This window comes from Alosa pseudoharengus, unplaced genomic scaffold, assembly GCF_046254945.1.
Source record: "Alosa pseudoharengus isolate Yale_2024_CS ecotype anadromous, Long Island Sound unplaced genomic scaffold, YU_APseudo_1.1 YU_APseudo_1.1_scf_15, whole genome shotgun sequence".
NCBI lineage: Eukaryota > Metazoa > Chordata > Actinopteri > Clupeiformes > Clupeidae > Alosa > Alosa pseudoharengus.
Window position 1 is genome coordinate 20,299,483 of NW_027468620.1, and position 18,533 is coordinate 20,318,015.

Sequence of the window (18,533 nt, forward strand, 5' to 3'; positions counted from 1 at the left end):
TTCCCGCCATTTTCAAGAACTCAAAAGTGAAACTAATATCCTCCTAGACTGTTGTTCCGATTCCCACAGAATTCCGTACACATCATCTACAGACCAAGACTAACAGATTGGCTATTTTCCGATTTTTGATTTGTTGTCCGGTTTCAAAGTTGCGTGTCAATCAACTTTTACATTGTGGCCTATAATGATTCTATTGCCTATATCTTTTCTTTCCATTAAAATACTAAAATAAGTAAATTACTAAAATAAGCAAATTTATGTTTTTGCTCATATCTCCGGAATCGTATGGAATTTTTGACAAATTCTTCTTTCCTTTTGTTCATTCAGAGCTCCCGCATCCAATGAATCCAGTCACACCCATTTCCATATTGCACATTTTCCCTCCATTTTCAAAAAACTCAAAAGTGAAACTAATCTATCTTCTCAGACTATTTCCGATTTTTGATTCATAGCTCCATTTGAAAGTTATAGATCATTCCACTTTTGGGACGTGGCCTATAACGATTGTATTACCTATATCGTATCTTGTATTCAACTCTTCTATTCAAACTTGGTATACACAATCAATACTACATTCTCTGGACGCACACCACATTTTGTACAATTCGGTCCATAGGGGGCCCCCACCTTCATGCTGTTAAAGGGCACGTCTTGCCATTTTGCCTGGACCCCGACAATCACCATTTGTGGTTGTATTTATTATTATTATTATTATTATTATTATTGTACACTTCATAGGTTCCACATATAAGATTGATTGACATATAACTCAAAAGAAATTCCACTGACCTTGGGAAGTGATAGATGCCACTGATAGATACGTGTAAATGACTTTTGTTGTAAAGATTAAATGAATAGAAAACCCACTTTATATGACTGGTGCTTAATCCTTTTCCAGACTGTTGGGGAAAGGTGGACCTATTTTGGAGGATGGATATCAAATGAGACATCTGGTGAGTATCATGTCCTATTCATGATAATTAGATGGTTCAAGGTTTTGAGAGATTAATATGGGATTATTGTCCCATTTTGCTACCAGGTTTAATCCAGATTTGAAAATGAAACCTGTATGAAGACAGTAGTCCAGACAGACAAGCACACAATTACCTCTGACGACAGTGGGAAAATATACTCAGAAACTTTCATATAGCAACAATATATGATGAAACTGTATTGAAAAGGGCTGTTTAGTCCAAATGAAAATAACAAATTGTCTTGCCTGTCCCACAGAGTGATTACATATTCCCACATAGTAATGACTTCATGGAAGATGATCAAACCACCAGAAAAACTCTCCTCTCTTCTTTGTCGCAAAGCCTCAGCAACAGGACCACATCAGATGTAGATGGAGACATGGAGCCTACCCCAGCTCTCTGCCCACAGTAAAGCACCAACGACTAAGTTTTACCATCAGTGAACGACCAGACCAAACATTATAACTTAACTCTATAGACCTCTATAGGGCGATAAGTGATTTATTCATTTTTTCATTTAAGTTACGTTATGTCTTCCCACAGTACTGAGACTAAATCAGAAACTCAGGATAGGAAGCCTTGTGAAGGAGGGATTGCTTCCGTTTATCCAGAGGAGCCCTTGTCTATAAATGACTTGCTTCAGCAAAACACATCACCTGTAAGAAACCTCTTGTTATAAATTACTTTCTAACTGTAATTATAAGGAAAGACTTACTTATTTCTGCTTTATTATTTCATTCAACAGGTGGACGATTGCAGTGTGAAGATGTGGCAGAATTACAGTACGCTTAAGTGTTGTTTGTTCCATTAGATGACCTTGAGGAAATGCATGGTATGCAGACTCTGAAAAAGTCTGCTTTGCCAGGATGTTGAAATTATGTGACAAAGAGCTGTTTTATGTAGAATGAAAGCAGTTGCTTCATGCATTTGGCATGTCTAGTAATACTGACATTAGAAACCAACCCTTAATTAATATTTAGACACTTATTTGGTATGATGATCATGCCCTGAATTACTTTTGTGTGAAACTTCTGAGGAATCTTTATTCTTAAGCTCTATTTCCTTCATTTTTATTTTCAGAATAAAAGAGATTTGTATAACATTTGTATATTTGTGTGATTTAATTAGCCTGATTATGACATTAATAGAACACATTAATAGTACTAATAGTACAAATTAATTAATAGTACTTTTGATGGAGATTTCAATGAGTATTATGTCGAGACATAGGATTTGTATTAACCGGAAGAGAGGAGATTGTAGGTTTCATGAGATTTTATGAATACCCCCAATCATGTTGTGATCAGTGCGTTTCCTGGTTGTCACCTTGGCTTGGTGATTCCCACAGACTTTCAAACTAATAAACATCGTCATTGACGGCGTCTGTTGACGTCTTAAACACAATGGCGCTACCTAGTTTTTTTCTATCGCAGCTTGTCATCTTTGGAATATTTTTTACTACAACTATTACTATAACTAGCTATTACTGTAAAACTATGTCTTTCTATAAATGGAAAATATTCGATGTATTTGTTTACAATGCACGTCTACATCACTTTCCATAGATGTCCACTGGACTGACTGCTAATTACACAACAAATTGTTTATTCGCGATGTCACTAGGACTGGTTGACCAGCATGTACTGTAGGCCCAAGTTCCACCGGTGTTCAAAAGTGAAAGTGATTCAGTGTAGCTCAAGACAGCGATATCTGTGGTTATGCAAATGCACTCCTGCTCCTGCAGATGCTGCTTTAATACAAGTGTAAATATTTGCAGATGTGGCATGTCCATTCACAAATTCCAAGGACAGTAGACTTTTGATGTGGCCATTTCCACTGATATGGCCGCCGCTGGCCAATGACTTCCCAAGCGGCAAACATCAAAGTGGAGACAAGCCAATCAGTCTCACTCTTCCCACTCACTGATGGCCCGTCACTGTGGTCTATTTATTACAATCCAGAAGAAGTAACGGACCAGCTTCACCTGCCTTCCCAATTCATTTAGTGGCATTAGAGAAGAAGAGAAGGTAATTAGATAACGCCCAAACTTTGAAAGGCTTTTTTTGTCCTTTAGCTTTATCCTTACCGAAGCGCTGGAGCTCTTGGGTAGAATGGCCTCAAGTATTGGCGAGTGTCCGGGAAAGACGGCACAATATCGAGTGGACCACCTCTTGAGTGCGGTGGAAAATGAACTACAAGCTGGGAGTGAGAAAGGAGATCCAACGGAGAGGGATTTAAAAGTTCACCTCGACGACGCCGAGCTGTGGCTAAAATTTAAAGAGCTTACCAATGAAATGATAGTGACCAAAAATGGAAGGTACTTCTTATTTATCTAACGTTTAAACTTCGCCTCTTATCACTATATAACGTGAGGACATAATGCAAAATATTAACTGCGAGTATTTTACTACTCACTCCTGCCCATGTGTATGAATCTGTGTAAACATAATTGTTATCTATGCACAGCAGTAGTTGCATTGCATGATAACATCTGACAATACTTTTTAATCCCTTAAATTCTTCAACAAAGACATAGAGAAACTTGTAAGGCCTGTGTCAGTCTATTCCCATATAGGCCTATTTTAGGCTATATTCTGGTTTGTTGATCCATTGTTAGAGATTATTTGAAATTCATTGCTGAAAATGCGGATGTTCTCTTTTCTTTTACGCATCAGACGGATGTTCCCTGTGCTGAAAGTAAACGTGTCTGGTTTGGATCCAAATGCTATGTATTCCTTCTTGCTGGATTTCGTGGCTGCGGACAATCACCGTTGGAAATACGTGAATGGGGAGTGGGTCCCCGGGGGTAAGCCAGAGCCTCAAGCACCCAGCTGCGTGTACATCCATCCAGACTCGCCAAATTTCGGTGCGCACTGGATGAAAGCTCCGGTTTCCTTCAGTAAAGTGAAGCTTACCAACAAGCTTAATGGTGGCGGCCAGGTTAGTTGAGGCGTCCTGATTAAATCGACATTTAGACAGCGCGTTAGGATTCATATGGTTTATCTGACACAATTTTTTTTTATTTCCTCAGATAATGCTGAACTCTTTACATAAATACGAGCCACGTATCCATATTGTGCGCGTTGGCGCACCACAGAGGATGATCATAAGTCACTCATTCCCTGAGACCCAGTTCATCGCAGTGACTGCATACCAGAACGAGGAGGTAGGCTGGTGTTTTTTAATATTAGATACAAACTGTCAGTTCTGCAGTAAGTGTCCACTATTCGACAGTTTTACTCCCTTAGGGAGGGGTTAAGTATAAGTATACTTTTTTGATCCTGTGAGGGAATTTATCCCAATCCGTGAATTAGTGAAACACACACAGCACACAGTGAACACACAGTGAGATGAAGCACACACTAACCTGGAGCAGTGAGCTGCCTGCTACAATGGTGTTCAGGGAGCAGTGAGGGGTTAGGTGCCTGTGAGCTGTTCTCTAAATGCAGTCCTCTTCTTTTTAGATCACTGCTCTCAAAATCAAATATAATCCCTTTGCCAAGGCTTTTCTGGATTCCAAAGAAAGGTATTGTGATTATTCCTTAAAGACAAACTACCTGTTTGCGAATGTTCCTAAAAGACCAACCACTATTGTGTCTGTTTTTGAATGTGATATATATTCATATACATTTCACTTAACAGAAGTGACCACAAAGATGTGACAGAAGAGGCTGGTGACCAACAATCTGGCTATTCTCAGTGTAAGTGGTTTTAAGAAATACTCTTTTCAAAGCAGCTAATGTCCATCAAGCATTTGGATACCTTATAGATACCTTCGGAGTTGAGTTCAGTAATTCATTGACAGGGCTCATTAAATGATTTCAAATGAGCTTGAGTTCAACTTGAATCAGTTGCGTGAAAAAAATGCTATCATACCACACGAATGGAGCACAACTTCATATGTGTCACCGTATAATGTTTTGTGTCAAGTCAATGTAATAAAAAGTGGTAATTGATTTTAAGGCACTCTCTCATGTTCGCTTGCTTCCTCTCTGTAGTGAGTGGCTGGTTCATCACTGGCTCTGGGTCCCTCTGTCCTCCGGCCAGTCCTCACCCCCAGTTTGGAGCCCCCCTGTCCTTGTCCTCCTCCCATGGCTGTGACCGCTATTCTTCTCTGAGGAACCATCGCTCTGCACCTTATGCCAGTCCCTACGCCCACCGCACAAACTCCCCAAGTAAGTAACACTCTCCAGTTCACAGCTCTTTGTAATTTGTCCATTTGTTAATTGGTTTTAAGGACCCAAATGTAGGCTAGCAGTTGCCCTGTCTTGCGTGGAACCATATAAAGATGATTGGCTTCTTCTCAGTGCAGTTTAAAAAGGCTGCTCAAATGAGCTGCCTCTGAAGAGTGCGTCCATAGAATGCACACATCATTCCACACCATTAACAAGAAACTCAAACAAGTGTCGCCTCCCAGGGAATGTCCAGCATTCCTGCTGCCTTTGTGTAAGCTGATTCTCAGCATTGTAAACAGCTGGGTCTCTAGTGTGGAATGCTTAGGACACTTGTGTTGCATTTCACTACTGCAGATATTACTCAGCACGGTTTTAAATATGTTTAATACAAAAAAAGAAACTGTGTTTTGTTCAATACTTGCTTATTACAATAGTCACAAACTAACAAATGATAAAAATCATTATGGTTATGACTTACTAAAATATGTCATGTCTGTGTTTTTCATATATGACTACACAGAACAAATAGCATAGCATTGTGCAGTATTTCTGTGACAGTGAGGTTTTCAATTTGGTCATTTTATCCACCCTTTCTGATGAGTATGCATATGTTGTGAACACTGACAAAATTATTTAGTGAATATTTTGTGCCTTCCTGTATTTATTTATTGCACTTTACTGTGAAGCACTTTGGTGTGGCTAAGCCGTCTGTAAATGCGCTATATAAATAAAATTGACATTGACAATAATGAAAATAATGAATACATAGAGTTCTAAACACATTAAAGGTCTGTAAAACAATGACTGTGTTGTCTGTCTATAGCCAGTTACACAGAGAACTCCTCAGCGTGCCTGTCTGTGCTCCCGGCGGATAACTGGTCCAGCCTGCCCATGTCTCCCCACTCTGGCATGCTCCCAGTGAACCACACCTCCAGCCCCAACGCCAACTCCAGGTGAGGCTGCCTCTTCCCCATGGAGACCCATGTATGTAGCAAACTAAAGGCTGGAAACACCCAAACACCCAGGTGCTAGAGTCAAAAGGAATAAAACAGATGGTGTACAAAGAAACCCCTCACTGTTGTATGCTCTACAAACAATATGTACGCAATGTTTTGTTGCGTTTGTTTCAACCTGCATTCAGCCGTTCGGCTGAATCTTCATCAATTACATTACTTCAACACCTGAAGAAAGCTTGTAGAGCACTCAACAGTGTGTGGTTTCTTTGTGCACTTCCTAACTAGGAGCTGCCCAGTCTAACTGCCCTCTAGTGGACTCTGCTTCAAAGTGAAAAAAAGTGTGCAAAGTGTAGTGAATTAACTTACAGTAGCTTTACCTTACAGTCAATATTTAATGCATAGCTCTGACTAAAGGTTATAGGTATTTGAGATAATCAGCCACAGAAATCCCTCCCTTCCATGCTTCAGAAATAATGTGTTGATTGGCTGGATTTGTTTATGGCTTGGTCCAAGCTACAGGTGTAATACTGACAATAAAAGTTGGAGGTGGAGACTGAGTAGTGCTAGTACTCTTGTGCTACTTTCCTCGATCACCATTACCCTGGTTGACACACGCACACACACACACACACACACACGCACACACACACACACACACACACACACACACACACAAAGTCTCAGTCTTTGTACTCCTCCTCCTTGCAGCCAGTACCCCAGCCTGTGGTCAGGCTCCTCTCTGGCTCCGGTCTCTCAGTCTGGCGGCATGTCCAGCGGCCTGGGCTCTCAGTTCCTGCGTGGATCGTCAGGCCACTACGCTGCCCTCTCTCACCCCATGGCAGCGCCCTCTTCTGGCTCGCCCCTGTACGACAGCGCAGCCACAGAACTCCCTCACGACTCCTCGCAGTTCGACACGTCTCCCCACTTGCGGCTGTCCACCGCTTGGACACCCGTCACACCACCTTCTCTGTAAAGACTATTGCAGACATATGTGGACATTGTGTGCATCTGTGCAACAACGGAGGAAGATGCAGAGTTTTGTTTTATGGAGTTTAAAGGGACACCAGGCAAAGTTTTCGTGTTAATTACACATCTTCGTAAGTCGGTATATGGTTAAATGACTCATGACTCTCTCGCCCGCCCCTACTGCCTGTAGGAAGAATATCCCACTTGCAAGTTCAGTGTATCGTACCCGCCGACCGAAGCAGTTTCAGTTTACGTCCTGCATCCACAGCACAGAGGCAGGCTAACGAAACGCTAGTGATTGTTGCAAATGTGTGTATAATGGCAGAGCCGGCGAAGAAGCAGCGAAAACTCTTGACGGAAGACGCAAAGAAAAGGAAAAGAGCTTCAGACCGAGCGAGGGGGAGTTTCGTAGAGAAAAAGCATCAGGCTTGCCTGGTGTCCCTTTAAAGTTTCAAGGAGGCATATTATGGGCTTGGACACATTCTAACTTCCAGTAACAGCAACAGCCTGAATTGATCTTTTGTAGCATGGCACTTCTACCTTGTGCTAAATGTAAAGGAAATTGTACATGGTGTAAATATGAATGCTATTTTGTGATTTTTTTATTTCAATTTCAGATTTTTATTTCCAAGGTTTATTTCCAATAATGTATAGCTATTTTCTTTTGAATATGCAATAAGCTGCCTTGACCATATGATGAATACCTATTTTAACAAAGTCAACATAAATTGTTTCTAAAAATTGTTTCATACTAATTAAAATTGTGGGTTGTATTGGTTGGTTGAGATTATTGGAGAGGGGGGGGGGAGGTGTTACAAGCTATGCCCCATTTTCCTGTATTGCTTGTATTTGCTTGATGGTCACATTTCTGTCCCTCTCGCACAAACAAAATTCTGCTGTCCCTACAAAGAGGTAACCTCCTGCCTCCACACCTTTGGAATTGTTCTTTTCTTCCATACAATAACCAGGAGCTTCGGAGCTTCCATTGACATGTCACAACATCAGGTGCTTCTTGATAAACCTGATAATGTATGCCATTTGGACCAGGAGAAGCTTCAGCCTGTGAACGATGCACAACCTCATGCATCTCTTTCAGCCTCGGCAGGGCCTTGTCCAATAGTGAGCCTATCTCTCCAACTGGAGGAATGTCTGCGGCAGGCACGGCATTATGGGTGGAACTAATGGGCCTGGACCCACCCACTCTTCCACCTTTTAGGCTCAGCCCTTCATTTTTGTTGCCCTTTTCCTCTGCCGAACTAATCTTTTTATTTCAACTTGACGTCTTGACTTGGGTTGACTTTGCCTCTCCTTCCTAGCTCTCAGACAGGCTCCATATCTTTCCATGCCACAATTATTGAAATACCCATGGTCTGTCCCACCCACCAGCTGTCCCTTTCAATCCTTCCAAAACTCCTTTTAAATCAACATTTATGGAACTCCATTCCTCAACCTCAGAGGCCCTAGGCCATTTAACATTTGGCTTCTGCGCATCAGCAGTCTCTTGATTTGCCGCTGTATTTCAGCAGTTGCATGATCCCCATCATTCTGTGCAAGTATGCCAGGTCCTCCTTCAGGTGTAGCAGGGCTATCCTGCGGCCTTTGGTGCTCAACCTGCTGGTGGACTTCAAACGACTGACTTGAGCTACTTCGTAACAAGTAATTATCAGTGTAGGGACTTTGTACACGTTCATCCAGGCATTTTTCCCTTCCCCAGTTGGAATCATCAAGCCTTTCAGTAAAGTTTCTTCCATCCACATACACAAACCTGCAAAGATTTCTCCTTGCCCCCAAATTTGGCTAGTCCAAGTAATCTACCTCTTCTTTCGCCCCTGCTCTCACTGACTCTTGGGGTATTCGGTATATTTGTTGTTCTATAGCTTAGTTGGGTGCATCTGCTTGTCTGTTTGCCAGGGATGCTGCTGCTAAGGATTTCTACCAATAGCAGCCCCAATGAGGTCTATTCCCTCCTGGTATTTGCTTGGTTGCCAGCTGCCCTATTCACAGCAGTCACTAGATACTCTAGGCGGGTCATTTCAGATATACACAGGAGAGGTGTTGAATTTCAATGTGTTCTCCCACAGTGGGCAATCAACAAGCCTATTCAACAGTACACAACATGACGCAGGATACAGTGACAGAGCACATAAACAGTTCATAAACAGTCTTTTGGAAAACATAAAAAGTGAGTATGAGAAATATTGTCTTTAAATAGATTTCATCTCTAAGGTCTCAGCAGTTAGCTTCACATTATTTTCCCGTGCCATTGTCTTGTGTAACAGTATTCTTTTGACGGCTTTGATTCCACTGCCTCCATGCTGTGTGGTCTTGTGATGACTGGATTCCCCTCACTTATATTAGGTCAGGAATGGCATCCATCTCTGGTGGTTGAGGCATTAGTAGGGCCTGCTACAGGAGTTCTGGGGAATAGCAGATTCAGCCAGACCATCTGAAGACTCACCATGTCATAAAGAAACACAATGTAGGAATTCCCCCTTTTGTCAATGTCCAACATACTGGGTAGCCATTTAAGCACTACCAAATTTGTCTCAAACTGACTGAAAGGACCTGTCCCTACCTGCGGCAACAATGTTACATGGTGCAATACCTGCTCCAGGTGCGCATCAGCAATCTCAGAGACTCCATTCTCCCTATTGTAAACCAGTTTGGCATGAAAATGAGTGAGAAGCCGCTATTTTAAAGTGTAAGAACTACATTATGTTGCTTTAGAGATGTGATCTTTTAAACAGTTGGCCTGTCAACCATCTTTTACTTCACAGATCTCAAAGTTATTCTTCATTTGCTAGCATTTCTATCCAGCCACCTGTGTTGGGTTGAGTGTGCTTGCACTCGAATGTGTGTATTTATCCTTGGTCTTAACTACAGTGTAAAGAATCATTCTGTGTAGGGAGAGGTCAGTCACCTCACAAGGCCTCAAACCTAGGTCTATGGGGTACTAAACCTACAGCTTGACTGCACTGCCAAAGAGCCAGACTTGTTGGTATGGCAGTCAAAGTGCATGCTCATACTTAGTGACTGCAGTCAATCACACATACCAATCTAACTGAATCATGGAGAACTCTGACAAAAGGAAAACATCAACTCACAGGTATCACGCAGAAGGCATGTCAAATTTTCCAGCACTAATGCACAGAAAAGAATTGCATGACAGAAAATGTCAAAAAAGCCAAAACATTTCGTATAAGGGTGAAGGATCGTGACCACTGATTTTACAAGTGTTCATATACTGAGGAATATCCACCTACATCTACCAAAAAAAGAAGCCGGTAGTGTAATATGTGCCTCAACATAACCCAAGAAAGGTCACAGTATTTTAGTGTAATTTTACCCTAAATTAAATGACAAAAACTATCTGATTTAAGATAAGATCATTTGAAGATGTGTCTAAATGTCCAGTAGATGGCAGAATATCCCAAACTCTGCAGACACCAGAAACTCAATGCAAATGAGAAATATTACCCAAGTCTGTGATGGCCTATGCAAATAAGAACTTTTCAATTTGCATTCTTACTTACGTCATATAGAAACAACAGTAGTTACTGTTCTCGAGGCTGTACTCGAATTCTACTTTCTTTGGACTTTCATATGCAACATGAACACACGTGTATGGCCTGCCAGTTCGTATGCAAAAGAAAATATATAGCCTATTTTGCTTGTAAAATAAGATGAGGTTCGGTATTTTGTATTGTCACATTTCCAAGCTTTTGAAATATATCACTATGTAAACTTTTTCTCGTGTGATGTAAATAGGTTTTGACAAGTCCATCACATACACTGTTTCACCAAAGCCAATAAAAACATGTCCTGATGAAAAAGACGGCCGTGTCTGTATTCTGTCTGAACTGCAGTCAGAGAGAGTAACATCTTGTAGAGATGGGCACATGGGACCAGTTGCTGGGGAACATTATGTCCTTTCCAGTTGGAACCTACCTTTGAATTCAAGGAGTCTGGCAAAGAAAAGAGTGAATTGCGGTTAAACGAATGCGGAGTGAAGGACATCTCGTCATCCCTGTGAAGAGAGAAAGTGAGCGTTCAGGAAAGCCATTGTGAGAGCTGTCTCTCAGAGGATACAGAACACAGTGTAAGAGATCAAGGTCAAAGTAGGCTAAATGCCGGCTGCAGGGAAAACTGAAAATATCAGGGATGCCATCTTGCGCTTGATTATAGGGATTTGGAGACTCCATTCTAGTAGCAGATGTGCCTCGTTCGTGCAGGCATGTTTTGTATTTACACCATTGATGTACATCATTGCTGTTGTTTTATTAATACGGAAGTGTTATTAATTGTTAACACAATAAAAATGTGTGTGTCTCTCTCTCATTGTCAAACTAAGTCCTCACTTGCGCAGGTCATTTACGACCACTGAGCGCGGAAATCGAGCGGCGAGACTACGCACGTCAGAGTCCCATTCTTTGGCAGCGGCGTTTGATTAATTTCCCTGACTTGAAGTCGGGTTCAGTTAAAGTCACGTCAATGCTAGACTGTAGTTTACTGCAGCTGCAATAATTCCTTGTTTTTGGTTATTATTTTGCCTACATGATGGGATTTTCAACACACACTGTGAGGTCATCCCCAGAGATAGTGAAATCTGCAATAGCCGGTTTGATTTGGCGTTTGCACTCAAATTCAGCCTTCTCTCCGAATACCCCATTATAGGCATTCTCTCTCTCTCTCTCTCTCTCTCTCTCTCTCTCTCTCTCTCTCTCTCTCTCTAATAATCCCATTAGGATCCTATTGAAAAAAGCTCCCTCTGTCAAAGCGCAAGCATTGACGCAAGCAGCTCTGACGTCAGTAGCTGCAGTGAAAGGAGGGAAAGTGAAGCGCGAGAAGCTTGTTTGCTTACAGAAAATAGTGAAGGCGGGCGTCATTGGGATTCATAGAATTGCCAGGGTGAGGGGTGCATCTAGGCTACATAAGACCATATGGTTTTCATGGTTGAACTAAACCATTATTGACCGTAAATCACCAGTCACGTGTAGCCTAGATTTGCAAATGGCAAAATGAACAGCAGCTAATCCAGACATGAATAGAGCAGTGCATGAATAACAGCCTAGTCTACTAAATTAAAGGGTAGCCATATCTACCAGCCTAAACGCGTTACCTGTGGTGTAAAGAGTCTAATGATAAGCATCGGTTAGCCACTACGGGGTCAAAAGCACTTCCCTAAACAACAGGTGTGCATTTTTAAACAAGTCTGAATTAGGCTGTGACAACAGATTGACTTTTGAAAACTAATCCCCATACTAAGCTTTGTCTGCAAGTAACGGAAAATGTAGCGTAACAGTGTGAGTATTTGGGTTTTCCAGATATATTTTTCTTTATCCTACACCACATTTGGGTAAAGTCTTCAAAATATTCTAATGCACGCAAAGTAATTTACTGTTTTCACTCCTTAGCCAAACATATGTCGAAAGAGTCTGTAATTCGAGAGAGTATGTAGTCTGTAAGTAGGCTACTGTGGAACCAGACGAATTTAAAACCCTTCTGTTGCTTGCGTAAAAACACACGACTGTTATCATTTAGTCAATCTGAGCTGAAGCCTTGGCATCATTTGCGAAGGGTGGTGCTGACGTCAGAGTCTGCTGAATGGAAAGAACATCTTATTTCTGCTGGACCCTTTATTTACGGCAAAACTCAAAGTTGCTGCATGTCGTTTTAACAGCCTGACTGTCAGGGTTTGGGACTCTCACAACAGGTAGGGAAAACCGATAGGCTACTGTGCGACTCAAGGATATCGAGAACAGGCGGTGAACGATGCCGGCTCGGTCGACTTGTGTTTCCCTAGCAACTGGACTGGTAAGTTTTATGAAGAGCCCAATTAAGACGAAAGAAGAGTCTTCTTTAGTGCTCCGACAGAGTGGTGATAGTGTCTTAAAAGCCAAATTACAACCAGGCTTTTACATTATTATAAGGTTCGCGTTGTTTTGCTTGAGCAAGGCGAAACTTTGGGGGAGGGATCTACATATTCTCCCTCATGGCACAGATGTTCACCGCATCTGCCTCCTACTGTCTACTGCGCGCGCGTGCGACGGCATTTCTATCGGTCTCTAGTGACGCTGTTAGATGTTGAGAGTGCCCTGCTACAGGGAAGGACTACCATAGGACCACGCACCGATCGCCGAGATCAGAGATTGGCTTACATCTTAGTTTCAGTGAAATGCTGGAAGTGGTGTTTTCCTATGCCAAGCTGTAGGCTGTTGAAGTGACAGAGTCATAAAAAAGACAACTCAGCAACCAGTTTCAATTTGGGTAAACGCTGATCATGCAGATTAAGTTAATGAAAGAGCTACAGTGGAAGACCAACATTTATATGACTAATTGGGCGCATGTTGTAGGCCTACTACGAACAGGGACGATATGGCAGAGCAATGAATTGTCAACGCTGCGCACTCTCACGCTGATCACAGTGGAATATGATTTTGGACACACGTGATTTCCAGATAATTACTTCTACTGCAACATTTCTCATTGTTCAGAGAGGCACACACTTTTGAATTTTGCCAATTACATGGTGCAACTTATATCGTCTTCTGGTGCCGTGCATCCGCACTGCCAACTTTGGAAGTAGCCTAACAGACTGGCAGAGGAAACAGAAGAGGTCTGAATGAATGAGATTGTGGCTTGCTGGTATTTCTCCACACGCAATCCTGCCAGTTACATGTGCTTATCTAAACAAAGAGGGTCTCGATTTCAACCACCTTTCCGCAGCCGGCATAGAACAAATCTAAGGAGGAGGTATAATTTGAAAGCGAGCAAGAAAAACAAATGTCGAGGAAAAGAAAAACTCCGGACGACGGCGGCGACCTAAAGAAAGCAGGGGGCTCCATGCCTACGAGCGACAGTGATGAAGGTATGAACTCCTTCACTATTTACACTCCTCTCAGCTGGCGACTCTGCCCTGTTCATGCACGGGTCACAGGTGAATACGCGGTGAAGGGGTTGCATTTAAAGCTATGTATCTTGCCGTTTTGTAAACGATTTTTACGTAGGCTTGTTTTTTAAAAATAAATAAGTAAACAATAATATTCAAAACACAAGAAAAACACTAAAATGCACGTTAAAATGCAAACATGGTATACAATTTCACAGTTTGAAACCGTGTTGTAGTAGTTTGAATCAGGCCTTTCAGCCATAATTCCTGCACATGCCATTACGTCACTGAAACTGGACTGCCACTTCACAATAAGTCAATTGTTCTCGTTATCATTCCCAAGTGACATATGGGAGTATATAGGATTATATATTCAAATGACTGTCCATTAGGCAAAATCCATCATGCAAACCTTTCAAACATTATATGGTTTGATATTTGCTGATCTGATCGGATACTTTGCTCAACGATTGAATCATTTTAAACCCTACAAAGAACAATTTTACTATGTCAAGGTCACCAGTCAGAAGGCTGGCAGGTAACATGCATCCCACTGGCAATGAGATCCCAGTTCTGCTGTTTACACCCATTGAGTGACCTGCCAGCATCATTGTTGGCCACATTGTCTGGGCTCAGGCCAAAGAGAGAGTTTCCCTTGGCATGTGCTGAGGGAGAACCAGGCACTTCCTTAGCCTGTGGAGCCTGGCATCTGGGCCTGTTTGGAGTGCATACGTTGCACAAATTTCCACCTGCACTTTGTCAGGAACACATGCAGCAACACGCACATAGATACACACACACATGCAAAAACACTAATCTAAACACTAATGTATCAGGCATATTATCTTATATTATATTTTTCCATTTCTTTTTTCTTCCTTTGTAAGGTCAAATGTCCACAGCCACATCACCCATATCACAATTGACAGACATTTTACCCAGTTTCCCATGTGAAAGCAATGATGCAGGTAGCCACAGAAGGGAATATTTCCTCAGACATAACATGGAATGAATCCACCATTCTTGGCGGCCAACAGGCTTACAGTAGCCTAGCTACTGTCATCCGCCAGGGTCTGGCCTGCATTCTCATCCCATACCCTGTTTTGTTTTCTCTGATTTCCATGGCTGGAGTAAGTAGAGGAAGCAATGAAATGGGGGGTATTGAGATTCATATCAGGGCCACAAAGGTCTTTTTGTCTGCCCTACTGGACTGAAGACTGGACCTGTCAAAGTGGGGTGTTGCTCTCCGTGTTTTGCCATATCTGTCTAGTGTTGTGTTTGTTTTTCGTGGAAACAGAGTAGGAACTAAAAATGTATGAATTGTTTTAATACATAGTTTGTAGCCATCACTATTAGAGGCATTACAGGATGCTAACCACACAGAGTAGAGTCAGACTCTAGTTGTGGTGACAGACACTCTGAGCTTAGCTGTCCATTGACATTTTAGACCAATCTATTAATTTATTATATTTTTATCATAACACCACTACTCCTAACTGTTGCATTGTGAAACAATAGAAGTAAAACATTTAGTAAAGAGTGACATTTGAATATCTTCTGAAAGCTGTCATCAGTACATATATTTAGTTTTAAAAGGACACCAGGCAACGTTTTCGTGTTAATTAATCATCTTCGTAAATCGGTATATGGTTAAATGACTCATTACGGGGCGAATGAAGGCTCTCTCGCCCGCCCCTACTGCCTGTAGGAAGAATATCCCACTTGCAAGTTCGGTGTATCCTACCCGCCGACCGAAGCAAGATCAGTTTACAGCACAGAGGCAGGCTAACGAAACGCTAGAGATTTTTGCAAACGTGTGTATAATGGCAGAGCCGGCGAAGAAGCAGCGAAAACCCTTGACGGAATACGCAAAGAAAAGGAAAAGAGCTTCAGACCGAGCGAGGGGGAGTTTCGTAGAGAAAAAGCATCAGGCTTGCCTGGTGTCCCTTTAAGTATTGATAATAATGTAATGGAAAATAACTGAATATAGTTTGAGAAAAAGAAAGAGGAAAGCTTCCCTATTATATTAAGAGTATTAAGATTAATTAGTATTAAGACACTCCAAAGCCATTATTAACGTAGCTGTACGTTGACATAGCCAGTGTTAAATAAAGGCTTTTTAACCTAATGTTTTTTCATTGACTATAGTTTAAGACTTATCATGTGTCAAAACTGTCACAATGTACAATACAATGCATTTCTTTAAGCCATAAACTATTTTAGCTCATTGTGAATTATGATATTAAGTCATCAACAGTGAGTGAGTAAACAATGGGCGACATCCTTAACTGAAGTCTGTCTGAGTAACGACGCTAAAGAAATGGCAAATGTCAGAGATGACAGACTTGGAGCACTATGCTGTTTTAGCCTGAAGTGATCTAGTTTAGGGTGGGGCAGTCTGCTGGGGAGGTGACATAATCCAAGCAAACATTTCCCACAGGCCATAAAGCAATCACTTCTTAAATGCGGTCATCTTTTTATAGGGGCATTTTATGAACAATATGGCTGATTTAGTAAGGGCAGGGAAACCAAGTGCACAATTAGAAAAATATAGGGATACTAGTTCAGATTCCATCGGAGTTGGCCTTTTCTTTGGGATACTAGCTATATGAAAATTTTCATTTAAAGTTTTGAGGATTCAATGTGAAATTCTGAAGGGCTCTTACAGCATATGGGGAACATGTTGAGGATAAAGGTAATCTAAGCAATATTATGAACCATAACATTTAACATCAATTCCAGTATTACGGGTGAATAGAAGACTGGGATCAAACTTATCATGAGACTTGGTCAAATGGAACGGTGGAACCACTGACAGATGTGATTAAGAGAACACAGGATTTTCCCTTATTCACTGAACATTTTTAAACTGAGCATTTTTAAACTCGCATAAAGACAATTTTTGTCTAAAGCTAATGGCTAACTAGCTAACAGTAACAGTTAACGCTTCCAGGTTGGTATGTCCCCGGAAGTACCCGCTGCTACACTGGTTCGAAGGTATTGGTGGATAAGCCATGAAGGAATATTTAAGCAATTAGGTTGGTAAGGGATATGGGTCTATCCCTTACCAACGCCACGATCACAGTTCCACTTCAGATTCTGTTTTCTGTGGTTTATTTTGATTTTTGATTGTAAATTGCTTTAGGAAAAAGCATCTGCTAAGAACCATAGACATAAACATAATCATCCTCCACCCCCCAAAATAGTTCCAATCAATGGACTTGGTGTCTACTGTTGCCAAGCAATGGAAAATGTCACTCTGTAGCCAAGTTGGGTGAGAAAGGCTGTATGTGCACAGCAATTTGTATACTTGCTTGCCCTACCATTACCTGATAATCTGAACTCTACTTCATTTACTCCATTTTCTCACTCAGTTACTGTTAGGGATGTAATGGTGCACCGTGAGCCGGCTATAAAACGATACAAATGTGTGAAATCGGAATCTGCTTTTGATTTCACTTGTTTGACGTCAGTGCATTTAGTTGTTCGGAGTGATAAAATGCAGACATCCCAATGATTGGCAACAATAGTAAAATTGTGAGTCAGATTATTCTAATTCAAAACAACATCATCAGAGCACTAGTACACTAATCTAAACACTAATGTATCAGGCATATTATGTATAATACAGATGGGACTGGGACACTTAGCTGACAATGATGTCAGAACTTGTGTTCCTCTCAGTTTATATAACTAAAGGAATATTTTTCAGTAATTTAATTTGACATAATAATAATTTGTCTGCAGATTATTCTCTTAAAAAATCATGAGAAAAATTTTGTATCGTGAATCGTACCGAATCGTGAGTTGAGCGTATCATTACATCTCTAGTAACTGACAAATGCGATGTTATGAATAGAAATCATTGCCCTCTTGCTTTGAATGAATGGAGTGTTTTTGTCGGACAATTCAATGCAAAATGTGGAGTGATTACTAGCAGTAATGTATCTGAGTGGGGATCATTCTAGAATCATTGGTGGGGATGTCCTGAGACATTGCCACTCATCCTGACCCACGGAATGCCCTCGTCCAATCAGAAATTAAAGAAGGACTCCAGTAGTCTGTATGGGGCAGCCGTGGCCTACTGGTTAGCGCTTCAGACTTGTGACCGGAGGGTTGCCGGTTTGAACCCCGACCAGTAGAAAGCGGCTGACGTGCCCTTGAGCAAGGCACCTAACCCCTCACTGCTCCCCGAGCGCCGCTGTTGTTGCAGGCAGCTTACTGCGCCGGGATTAGTGTGTGCTTCACCTCACTGTGTGTTCACTGTGTGCTGAGTGTGTTTCACTAATTCATGGATTGGGATAAATGCAGAGACCAAATTTCCCTCAAGGGATCAAAAGAGTATATATACTTATACTTTTACTTATACTTATAAACTCATTACAGTTTATTACACCCTTATATCTCTTTGTTCCTCTAAGGCAGTGTCTCCCAAACGTTGTGCTACGTTAGCCTGGCAACGCCCACACTAGGGGGCCGTGCACACGACGCCGGTTTTTGTGAAACCGGTGAGGTTTTGTTAACGGTTACGCCTTGCATGTACACGACGCCGGCAGTTTAGGAGACTGAAACC

General features: G+C 41.6%; 2 protein-coding genes across 2 annotated transcripts in view; both read left to right on the top strand.

Annotated features, from left to right (window-relative positions):
• The first annotated feature begins 3,085 nt into the window (after window positions 1–3,085).
• tbxtb (T-box transcription factor Tb) lies at window positions 3,086–7,078 on the top strand. Its single transcript, XM_076285077.1, has 8 exons — window positions 3,086–3,291; window positions 3,650–3,914; window positions 4,006–4,140; window positions 4,439–4,500; window positions 4,617–4,675; window positions 4,973–5,149; window positions 5,973–6,102; window positions 6,814–7,078. Exons 1-8 carry the CDS (start codon window positions 3,086–3,088, stop codon window positions 7,076–7,078), a joined length of 1,299 nt encoding a protein of 432 aa, XP_076141192.1.
• Window positions 7,079–12,315: 5,237 nt separating this feature from the next.
• The window catches only part of pde10a (phosphodiesterase 10A), a 114,119-nt gene continuing 107,901 nt past the window's right edge, over window positions 12,316–18,533 (top strand). The window contains exon 1 of the mRNA XM_076285827.1: window positions 12,316–13,939. Within this exon, the coding sequence (XP_076141942.1) occupies window positions 13,855–13,939 (85 nt within the window). The 5' untranslated portion in view covers window positions 12,316–13,854. The remainder of the gene's footprint in view (window positions 13,940–18,533) is intronic.